Genomic DNA, 12,001 nt, shown 5'->3' with positions numbered 1-12,001 from the left:
CACCTGCAAAGTTGTTGAGCATTATTTAGGACTGTCTTGCCAGAGTGGTGCATGCTCTAGTTATCTCCTGCTTGGACTACTGTAATGCGCTCTACGTGGGGCTACCTTTGAAGGTGACCCGGAAACTGCAATTAATCCAGAATGCGGCAACTAGACTGGTGACTGGGAGTGGCCGCCGGGACCACATAACACTGGTCCTGAGAGATCTGCATTGGCTCCCAGTATGTTTCCGAGCACAATTCAAAGTGTTGGTGCTGACCTTTAAAGCCCTAAATGGCCTTGGTCCTATATACCTGAAGGAGCGTCTCCACCCCCATCGTTCTGCCCGGACACTGAGGTCCAGCTCCGAGGGCCTTCTGGCGGTTCCCTCATTACGAGAAGTGAGGTTACCGGGAACCAGACAGAGGGCCTTCTCGGTAGTGGCCCCCGCCCTGTGGATGTGAAGGAAATAAGCAGCTATCTTCTCTTTAAAAGACATCTGAAGGCAGCCCTGTTTAGGGAAGTTTTTAATATTTGATGCTGTATTGTTTTTAACACTCGATTGGAAGCCGCCCAGAGTGGCTGCAGAAACTCAGCCAGATGGGAGGGGTATAAATAATAAATAATAAATTATTATTATTATTATTAGGAAAACCCCAAAATTGTTGAGCTTTTTAAAGGAAACCACCAAAGTTGTTGAGCTTCCGGCTGCTTTTTCCATCATATTGCCATATATCCAGGTTTCCCCTGACATTTTGCCACTTTGGCAAAATTTGCTGCTTTGGGAAAATTCAACCCTGACGCCATTTTTACACCTGAAAACAAGGACATGTCAGGAATTTTCTTGACGTATGGCAAGACTGTATGTAGTTCAACAACATCTGGACGGCCACAGGCTTCCCACTCGGGCAGATTCCTGCCTGTCTCAATAACTCCCAAAACAGGAACAGAGACCCCTTTTCAGCCATACTTGGCAACCTTCTGAGGGACACAGGCCAGAGATGGGTTGGCTGGGGCAAAAGCACGGAGAACCAAGAATGTGAATTGTACCTGTGCACAGTAGGCTAGTTTCTAGACACACTCGCCCACCTCTCGCTATCCACCATCCATGATCCAAGCAGGATCAGAGTTCAAAATCACATTAAGACAGCGCAAAAAAGAAGAAGGGTGCAATGCAACACTGCTGGTGAGGGGGAAAGAGGCCTGGAGGTTTGCATTTGGGCCTTGTGTTCCCCATGCTTCTCCCAAAATTGGCAGCCCCAAATCCTCCCCAAAGAGAACAGAGAATAGTTTGCAAAGGAAGGGCTGGTAGCCATGTTCACTGCAGAGCTTACGTGAGTGCCGATGGAGACAACTTTAACAAATAAGGTAGGCTTTATGTGTATTGATTATCCATTCAGTCTCTGGCAGAGGAAGGTGCATGTGCTCTTATGGGGAGTGTCTGTGGCCAGTGATGATAAAGAGAGATGGCTGTCCATGAATGCATCTTCTTCCAGATGCTGCCAATGAACAAAACCATATGTATATGTTCTCTCACTATCTATAGCATCTCTGATCTAAGTAGGAAGAAGGCAGTCAAAGGACTTACCCATCCTACCGATCTGACCTCCCCCTGCCAAAGACCCTTGAAGTTGGAAGTCAACGTCTTGATATACCTCAGGGAGGTGGTCTTCAAGGTATCTGGACCACACACCTGGCTGGACTTTGAGATCACCAGGAGATGCCCCTTCTCACAGCACCCCAGATCTCTGAGATGTGGCATGTGGTGCAGACCTACGTTCAGTGAAGGGTCAGAATTGGAGCAAACTCATAAATTCATAGATTTGGCAAGGGCTGGAAATAACAAGAAGTAGCTTCCTCGTGAGGTCAGCCTGGCGATGGCTCACTGTGGGGTGGGCCAGAAATTCCCTACCGTTGGTGAAAGGAATTGCAGTTCTTTTTAAATTAAGCTTTTTCTAAATTGCCATCTATGCATACAAAATTGCATATGCAAAACTGTGTCTGCTTTTTGTTGATTCCCCTCCCCCCCTTTTTTGGTGATGTGTATAAGGAGGCAACCTACCTTTGATAGCCTTCCCTTCCATGGACTATTGCAGCCCCTTTTAAAGGTCACTGAATATTTACTTATTTAATTTCCATGCTGCCCTTCATCCGATGATCACAGGGCGGTTTACAATATAAAATCACAAAAATATACACCATAGTAACAAACGAAGACAAAACCCCCCAGTTTAAATGGTTCAAAAGATTGTTTAATTTGCCCAAAACTTGGGAGAAGAGAAATGTTTTTGCCAGCCGCCTAAAAATATGTAACGAAGGTGCCAGGCGAGCCTCCCTGGGGAGAGCATTGCACAAGCGGGGAATGGGTCTGTGCTGAGCATTCCTGCAGGATTTCAAAAAGGGGCCTTTCTTGGCCCTATGCAGAGAGGTAAGGGATTGAACCTGGGACCTTCTGCGTGCAAATCACTTGCTCTGCCTCTGAGCTGCATTCCCTTCTCCTAACAAAGCGCTTAACAAATCCAATCATTTGCTGTTGTGCCGCTGCTGCTGTTACCTGTGGGTAACGTATTGTATCACTGGCCAAACTCCTGAATCTCTCCTCCCCTTTTTTCGTGTACAGCTGTGCCAAATTATGATTACTGATACCTAAATGGACAGGATCTCACACTTTATTCTGTGGCACTTTCACAAAGTTACATCTGATGGAGTTGCAGTTGCCAGCAAAAGCGCACGCCAGCTCTGCTCAGCAAAATATAGGATAAAATTAATTTTTTAGACACCACGCTGGTTGCTACTTCCAATGTGCAAAAGCATCTTTGCCAAGTGAGAGCTTGAAGTCTGAAACGAGTTCCCATCTCGTATGCCATGAGGCATCGTACTCTTCCCAGCAGGGCCAGCCTAGGGCATTTTGCAGCTGGAGGCAGAACAGAAACTGCCGCCCTCCCACCTCCTCTTCCTCTTCCTTTTCCAGAGGCAACTGGAGCACCCTGGAGAAGCCCTGGCATGCTAAAGCAGTGGGGTAGAAAAAGGGAGTCTGGAGCGGAGCAAGGAACAGTGATGGGGGTCCGGAAAAGAACAGAAGGCAGTGAGTGGGATGCTCCTGCACTCCCTGGGTCTGCTGCCCCAACCAGCTGTTCCCAGGCTGCCACCTGAAACAACTGCCTCACCAAGTCTCCTGGCAGTGCTTTTTTTTTATATATAGAAAAAATGATGTTGGTACTCATCATGAAGTTGTTACACTAACTGACACACTTTTGGCGGGGAAGGTGCCAGTACTGTGTACCCTTGAGTACCTCTAGAAAAAAAGCACTGCCTCCCAGCCACTTATGGGTAAGATGATAAGGGACATCACTGGTCCATCTAGACAGGTATGGTCCACACAGGCCAGCTGAGATTCTTGGGCAGAAGTTACCAGCAATGGCCCATGAGCTGGGATGGTGATCGTGTGGCAGTCCTGTGCTCACCAAGATGGGGATGGGACAAGGCAGTGGCAAAGTCAGAGGAACTCCGGGTTGGCCAACTCACCACGGCCAACTCAGAGCTCTCCTGACCTCACCACAGGCATGTGCCTGCAGAGCCACAACTAACCTCTCCTGAACTTATCACTGTTCCGCCCCACCCTATTGCTGCCCCAGAGAACGGCAGCACTTTTTCCACTGGGAAGGCACTGCTGCTGCTCTGCCCCCTTCATGGGCTACTGCTGGAAGTTGCTGCTTCCAACAGTCCTGCTGTTCCGAACTCTTTAAGTGAAAATGCCTTAAAATGGGTGCAAAGCTTGTGAAAAGCTATAGCCTCTCCTTGAGACCTATGGGACCTATGGGATACTCACTACTGAGCAGAGTCGTTGAGCTGATATTCTCGGGACCGGTTGAAGCATTCTTGGAGGCCAGAGTCTGCCCAAAGTCTCATCATTGCTGAAAGGAGTTCTGGAGAGAAGGGCTCTGTGTCCTCCATCCGACTGACAACGTCACAAACCATCTTTGCATCAGCCTGGAGAAAAAGAGAGAAGAAGCGGGACATGTCATATTTGCACAGTGTTGAAGAATCCACAGGAAGGAAGTATGCAAAAGGTGGAAAAACATTCAATTTCTTAAACCATTCATTTTTCCTACAAAACTCATTTGTTTTAGTTTCATGTAGTTAGAAAGGCACTCATTATCTGAAGAATGACCACCAGCTTTTGTCACTCCGCTCATTTCCCACTGATACTCATGTGAGACTCTGGTGACCCACTAATTGTGAATTTGGAAGCAAGTACAGAATTTCACACTTGTTGTTTTGCATTAGAAATGAAGTTTCTAGTCCTTAAGGATATAAAAATAGGCACAGAAGGGTGTGTGAGCAATGCCTTGTGAGATTTTAAAATAGCCTGGGGAGTCTAGAGAGAACTTCTGAGGTTTCAGGGTAGCATCAGTGCCCTGCATAACTCTGTGCCCTTCTACCCAAGCCCTACAGATGTGGGATACATTGGACCAAGTAAGGAAATACATGCAAATTTGCTGACGTTTCACAATTGATGGTGATGATGGTGGTGTCAACTGCAGCCCAAATAAGGTTGTTCCCTTAATGTGGACAGCATTATCGATGAGCATTATGTTGCTTCACCTCTGCCAGGAGAACAAAGGAGGAATTGATAGTGCCTGTTGTATGCATACTTAAACTCTGGAATAATAATACTATAACAACCAATCACCCATTTACTGAGGACTCATCCTGATTTGCTTGCAGGGAGATTAGTCAATGTAGCAAACATTATTCCCCACTCCCCACTGTGTTTCCCCACCACTTTCCTTATTGCAAGAAGTCTGATTTTGCAGGGCAAGCAGGTTTGCGGTGCAAGACCTCCAATCAACTATAATGGTGCAAACTAAATTTGCATGTATGCAATTGAATCTTACCCCCAAATAGCAACAATTTGGAAGTTCTCTACATTAACTTTTCTTATCCACCAGATATCTGGTTGCTAATATACATAATCAGAATATTCATTCTCTCTCTCTCTCTCTCTCTCTCTCTCTCTCTCTCCTCCCCCCATCTTCCTTCTTCTGTTTTCTACCTTTGAAGCATGACTGCAGCTTTTCCTTTTCTGGCAAGACCTCCACACAGTGCTGTAGCTCTGCTGAGGAAGCTGTTTGCTAGAATGCATCAATTTGTTTTCTTCAAACTGCAGAAACACACTGTTGGAAGGGGCAGGTGCTTGTTCGCCAGCAATGGGTTGGGTGCACATGCCTCTCAAGCCAAGCAGTGACACGGTGTAATTTATTGCGGCGCTACTATAATTTGGGGAAACTGCATGCCAAGGAAAATACGATGGCAATTGATGACAATGATCCTGTGGTCAGGAGTTGGCAATGTAAGGCCCCACAGCCTGTGTCTTGCTTGCCAAAGCTTTCCCCATACAATGACTTAAAAGGAGGATGAGCCATTGCAGAGCAGCAATGCAGGTCTGGGGAGAGCCTGGTTGAGCCAGATAGGCTGCCTACCTATACTCTAGTCCGGTGATTCCCAAACTCTCCCTGCCCCAGATCACTTGTTGAGGGTTGAAGAGGTCTGCTTAATGATTTTTCTGTTTGTTGTAACAATTGTAATGAGCTGCGCTAGATGCTGTATAGCTTTTCAAAATGATGTCATTTTTAAAATAGAATTTTAACACGTAAGCAAAAGAGATATACACAATAAATTAACTTATTATTTTTTTAAAAAAAGAGAGCCTTACAAAACAACTTTGCAGCCAGGAAGAGAACTGTATGGCTTTTAACCGGATGAAGATTCAACTCATGGGTAGGCAAACTAAGGCCCGGGGGCCGAATCCAGCCCAATCGCCTTCTCAATCTGGCCTGTGGATGGTCCAGAAATCAGCGTGTTTTTACATGAGTAGAATGTGTCTTTTTATTTAAAATGCACCTCTGGGTTATTTGTGGGGCCTGCCTGGTGTTTTTACTTGAGTAGAATGTGTGCTTTTATTTAAAATGCACCTCTGGGTTATTTGTGGGGCATAGGAATTCATTCATTTCCCCCCCCTTCAGAATATAGTCCAGCCCCCCACAAGGTCCGAGGGACAGTGGACTGGCCCCCTGCTGAAAAAGTTTGCTGACCCCTGATTCAACTCCTTCATTATAGTCTCCCCTTAACTTTGCTGGCAATCTTCTCCACTCCTTTCAAGTGCCTCCTCCTATCAGTTCCTCTTTAACTTTTGGACAGACACTCCCCGCCCCCAACACACACACACACACACACACACACACACACACACACACACTAACCCCCTAACAAGCTAATGAAGATTAAGCATGCTTGAATGCCCAGTGTCAGTCGGAAAAGAGAACTGGAAAACGGAGAGTTGATATGCAAACAGAAAGGCAACTGCTTGGAGGAGCACGTAGCTGGCTGGCTGGAAACCAGGAGCACTCTTCTTAGGAAGTGAGGATACACTGCAACATTTTGTCGCAGGTCACGCTTGAATGCTAGCAGGTCTCTATAAGCAAAACAGAATCACAGAACTGCAGAGTTCGAAGGGACTCCAAGGGCCATTTAGCCCAACTCTTTGCAATGCAGGAATCACAACTAAAGAATTCCTGACAGGTGGCCATCTACTTGAAAATCTCCAAGGAAGGAGAGTCCACCACCTTCTGAGGGAGTTTCTTTCACTGTCAAAGTGAAAACCTCTCTTTATTGTAATTTGAATCCTCTGGTTTGGGTCCTCCCCTCCGAAGCAGCAGAAAACAAGCTTGCTCCATCCCCATGTGACAATCCTTTAGATATTTGAAGATGGCTATCATATCACCTCTCACTCTCTCCTTCTTCAGTCTAAACATACCCAACTTCCTCAGCTGTTCCTCATAAGGCTTGGTTTCCAGACCCTCTGTCATCTTAGTTGTCCTCCTTTAAGCATGTTGCAGCTTGTCAATATCCTTAAATTGTGGTGCCCAGAACTGGACACAGTATTCTAGGTGGGGTCTGACCAATGCAGAATAGAGCAGTACTGCAGGCAGTGACAATTTTGTGATGCACAAGCCCACCCTGCCTCCATTCCAACCTTGTTCTGCCCTTTTCCAGGTCCAAAAGGACCCACACGCTGGCGGTTGTGCATCAATTAGACATGTGCAAAATGGTCCACAGCTATATTACTTCCCTTGATCTGGGCACTAAACTTCTGTTGATGCAGCCTAGAATAGAATTAGCTTTTTTGCGGCCGCATCACGTTGTTGACTCATGTTAACAATGCTGTCTGCAGCCTTGGTGTACCTCAAGGAGTCCTTCACTTGTAATAGCCTGCCACACATGTTTATGCTGGCCCCATGTAGGCAGTCTGGGGCATCAGTCAGCAGGTTGTTGGCTGTTCTTTCTACAGTTGCTAAAAGTTCTGGGCTTCAGACTGAAGTGTTCAAGGAAGATGGTTGGGAAGAGTGAGAGGAGAAGGCATCTCACAGCTGGCAAAAATGTGCGATGAGTTGCTTTGGGAGGGGCTGATATGCAAGCTTGTGGTCCTGGAGGCAATCTGGCTGTCAGGATATCAGTTCTTTAAGAACCAACATGTCCTTAAGGACTTGTCCTCAATCCTTCAACTTGCACACGTGCTTAAACAAGTGCTGTGCCAAAATCCATCCTCCTGTTTCTCAATCTTTTCCTCCCCTTGCATTTTTCTGTCTTGTTCTCAAAATGTCGGTGGGGTTTCAAGCTTATCTTATCGTTGTGAGGTGGCCAAGACTGATGCACATTTTCTTTCTTTCCAGCAAAAAATGACTCCAGGCCTCTGCAGCCTTCCCACCCACGCTTCCTGATCTGAAAAAAAGTCCCAGGAGAGGACTTACCCCATGCTGCCTTCTCCTGGGCTTTAACTGAAGTACAGATAGCCAGGAGGAAGCAATGTAATGTGGAAAGCTGGTGAGACGGTTGTGCAAAGGAAAGGAAAGACACTCACCAGCTCCCTTGGCCACCTTGACATTCAAGCAAATGCAGCAGAAACCCCAAACTCTGTTCCACAGAATGTCACTGTTTTTTGCTTTGATAATTTTCAAGTGTGATTTCTTTTTGGAATTAATTGATGAAGAGTCGGTTAAAAAAAAATATTGGGAAATTTCCCTCTGGTGCAGCACTCACTTTGACGACATTGGACTAAATGCATGTCTATATCAATTTGCATTAAAAAAAATACTTTCTCTAAATAGCTCCAGTGAGGTACACGGATACTTCACAGTTGTGTGCGTGATATTCTGCCTTCAAATATTGCATTTTACCACCTTTGAATGTTAATTCCTTCTTTCTCTTGTCATCGTTGTTTCTGTGTTAGTCTTGTTGCAGTTAAGGATGGCTGTCAAACAACGCATCTCCCCCCGCCCCCCCCGGGAGCACCGTGCTTTTTGACGCCGTCATTTCACCCGCTCGGAAGCCAGTCACGTGGGCCTATTTTACCCATACATGTGCACCAGTGGATCTCTTGGCAGACGGGAGATGGATGTGTGACGCGGTTCTGTCGAAAAGCATGGCACTTGCAATGCTGTGAGGAGACATGAACGTTCCCTCCTGGTGGTGCTATTACCATAGTAGAGGCTCATTCATGCACGCAAGTCATTATTTGGTAATGCTGCCATCGTATGCAGAGAGGAACCTGCCCCAAGTGTATAGTAATCGGGCACAGAGAAACCAAACATTGTGCGTCTTCACGAGCCCTTAGCTAAGGCCATTGGGGGCACTTTTGCTGCTTTCCCTCCCACAGTTATATTTTAGAATGTGCCCAGCACTTTAAAATTAGGTCAGGAATGAGAGGTTGGCTGATCCAAGTAAGTCCTTCCATGGGAGGAGGCGGTTTTTGCCGATTCCTCCTCCTACCTTGCTCTACTGCCCACTTGGTTCTGGGCGCTCCCCTATCCCTAAAGAGCAGGTTTTTCTGGTGTGGCAAAGGGAATGAGAAGTTGAGACTTAAGGCCACTCCATTCTGTGAGCAGAATTTCACTTAGGGATCTTTGGGTCCATCCCAGGCTCACAGGGAACCGGTGCACAATTTGAGGGCACTCTCACATCCCACATTCTCATTGGAGGCAAACGTGTTTGAAACCATTTTGTTTAAGCAAGCCTAACCAGACATGTCTTTTAAAGCCCATTGTTGATTTTAATTATCTTTTGAATACTTTTAAATACCTATCTTTAACATACTTTTATTGATAGTTTTAATGCTCTATTGTTGCTGTTTTTAAGTCGTTTACATGTGCGTAGCCAGGATTTGTGGATTTTTTTGGGGGGGGCAGGCATTATGTTGGGGGCCCCAGAAGTGAGTTATCTGTGATACAATCGGTCAGTTAGTTAAGTATTTCTAACAGGGAGAAATTGAAGCAAGCAAGGCGCAAGAAAGAATTCAATGGCACATTCCAGTCAGGCAAAAACATATGGGCGGCATATAGAGGGGACTGGGGGCCACATTTGGCCCCCAGGTCTGAGGCCTAGATTGTTGCTGTTTAAATCATGGTGCATTGATAAGCGTCCAAGGTGTTGCAACAGCTTTACGCTCCTGTTTATGCCATGTCCTTCCTACCTATCTTTTTCCATGAAAAATGGTATTTTCTCTCCACTTTCTGCTATGTGGACAGAGCTTGCTTATCTTAGGAAAAGGCACCTTATTCAAGGAATGCCAATTGTCACAGATCTGATTTATGATACAAGGGAAGAGGAAGGACATCAATGGAGAGTGATGATATAGCAGAAACAAAATCTAAATAGGGATGCAGGACAGGAACACATCTCTAGTGACGCTGAGATCCTCAGCTTGGGACAGATGCTGAGCTAATGTGTCAAGACAGAGGAGTTATTTTGGAACCCACCAGATCAGCAGAAATGGCACCTCCCATCCACTCATTTAAAAAAGTAAAAAACCCCACATGATGGTTTTCACTTTTATCTCCTTTCCAGTGGAAGTCCTTATGAAGGAACTATCAAAAGTCAATGGAAAGGAGACGGTGACATAAATGTGTCCTTGGCACATTTCCTCAGAACAGAGGTCACGAATTGCCCCAAAGAGAATTCCTAAGCTCTTGAGCTCCTTCCTCCTGTTACTGCCCCTTTGATCCCTTGAAGAGTACCTCAAACCATAGAATCACAGAATTGTAGCGTTTGTAGGGACCCCAAGGATCATGTAGTCCAACTGCCTTCTATCCAGGAATTTCAACTAGATTGCACATGACAGATGACCATCCAACCTCTGCTTAAAAACCTCCAAGGAAGCAGAGTCCACCACCTCTTGTGGAAGTCTGTTACACTGTTGAGCAGCTCTTACTGTCAGAAAGTTCTTCCTGATGTTTAGTCAGAAACTCCTTGCTTGTAACTTGCTCCCATTGGTTCAAGTTCTGCCCTCCTGAGCAGAAGAAAGCAAACTTGCTCCATCCTCCATGCGACAGCCCTTTAGATATTTGAAGATGACTATCATTATCTCCTCTCATCTCCTCTTTACCAAGCTAAACATACCCAATTCCATCAAGCGTTCCTCATAAGGCTTGGTTTCCAGGCCTTCCATCATCTTGGTTGCCCTCCTCTGCACACAGTCCAGCTTGTCAATATCCTTCTTATATCGTAGTGCTCAGAACTGGATGCTGCACTCCAGGTGTGGTATGACCACGGCAGAATAGAGTGGGACTGTTACTTTCCTTGACTGGGACACTAGACTTCTGTTGACTCATGCTGAGCTTATAGTCTACCAAGACCCCTAGATCCTTTTCACATGTCCTATAGACACGCCAGGTGTCTCCCATCTTATATTTGGGCAGCTTCCTGCTTAAGTGCAGAACCTTGTGCTTGTCCCTATTGAAATTCATTTTGTAAGATTTGGCCCAGTTCTGATCTGTTATGGTCATCTTGAATCCCGATTCTGTCTTCTGCGGCATTGGCTACCCCTTCAGGTTTAGTGTCATCTGCAAATTTAATGAGCAGCCCTTCAATACCTTCATCCAAGGCATTTATAAAGATGTTGAACAAGAACAGGCTCAGGACAGAACCCTGCAGCATCCCACTTGTAACTTTTTTCCAGGTTGATGAGGAACCATTAGTGAGCACTTTTGGGGTTCGGTCAGTCTACCAGTTACAAATCCACCTAACAGTTACCTCTTGCAGTCCACATTTTACCAGCTTCTCTGCAAGAATATCATGGGGGACTTGGTCCAAGGTCTTACTGAAACTGATACACTACATCTGCGACATCCCCCTAACACACCAAGCAAGAGAGAGATTTGTCTGACATGACTTGTTTATGAGAACCCCAAGCTGGGTCTCAGTAATCATAGCATTGTTTTCTAAGTGCTCACGGACCAAAGGACCTTAGCTGAAGGAACACATTCCATTCCATTTCTTTATTTAAATATTTCTAGAACACACTTTTCACAAAAATACAGCGATGTTCAAAATTACAGTGCCTTCGATAAAAGCTTCAATAAAAGCTGGTTGCTGGTGGAAAACATGTTTGAAAGATCTGCCTGAATCTATTGGATCCAACTTTTACCCAAGATCCCTAGGAAAAGTGACATCTGCATGCACATACATTCACTCTCTCTCTGGGGTGAGGGGAGTTAGAAAGGGGAGAGAAGTAACCAGAGGCACTCACACAAAAATCAAAATATGCCTGTGGAACTAAAAAAGGTTGCCAACTCCCACCTTAGCAGATTGGATTGAAAAAGGCGGAAGGGTTCCTCCCCTGAAAACTTGCTTCATTTAAAACTGAACAAGTTTGAAAAGGAAAGAAAAAATAACAGCCACACGCATGCACCAAAGGATCTCCACACAACACAGCCACCCACTGAAAGGGCACCGAGCCCAGGCCTCCACGATATGCATTCGTTAGCTGATTTAACAAGCAATTAACAGTCCAGGCAGAGATGATGCCCCTTCCTTTTCGAGCTCTCCAGGACATGTCTCAAACTGTGAGTGACCTTAACATCTCTCCCTCTCCCCTCTGGGCCCAGCAGGTAAGATTTTGAAATGCGACCTGGCTGGGTCCCCCCCCCTTCTCTTTCCAGGCCAGCCTTCCACTCTCCACCTCCCT

General features: G+C 45.8%; 1 protein-coding gene and 1 long non-coding RNA gene across 7 annotated transcripts in view; both read right to left on the bottom strand.

Moving 5' to 3' along the window:
• The window catches only part of LOC144328429 (uncharacterized), a 253,965-nt gene that overhangs the window by 115,122 nt on the left and 126,842 nt on the right, over positions 1-12,001 (bottom strand). The window lies entirely within an intron of this gene.
• GNAO1 (G protein subunit alpha o1) overlaps positions 1-12,001 on the bottom strand; it is a 170,798-nt gene that overhangs the window by 45,538 nt on the left and 113,259 nt on the right. For all 6 annotated transcript variants that reach the window (XM_028739517.2, XM_077931756.1, XM_077931757.1 and 3 more), the window contains exon 4: positions 3,809-3,969. In XM_028739517.2, the coding sequence (XP_028595350.1) occupies positions 3,809-3,969 (161 nt within the window). The remainder of the gene's footprint in view (positions 1-3,808; positions 3,970-12,001) is intronic.

Source organism: Podarcis muralis, chromosome 7 (genome assembly GCF_964188315.1).
Source record: "Podarcis muralis chromosome 7, rPodMur119.hap1.1, whole genome shotgun sequence".
Taxonomy (NCBI): Eukaryota; Metazoa; Chordata; class Lepidosauria; order Squamata; family Lacertidae; genus Podarcis; species Podarcis muralis.
This window is presented reverse-complemented; position numbering and strand designations above follow the sequence as displayed.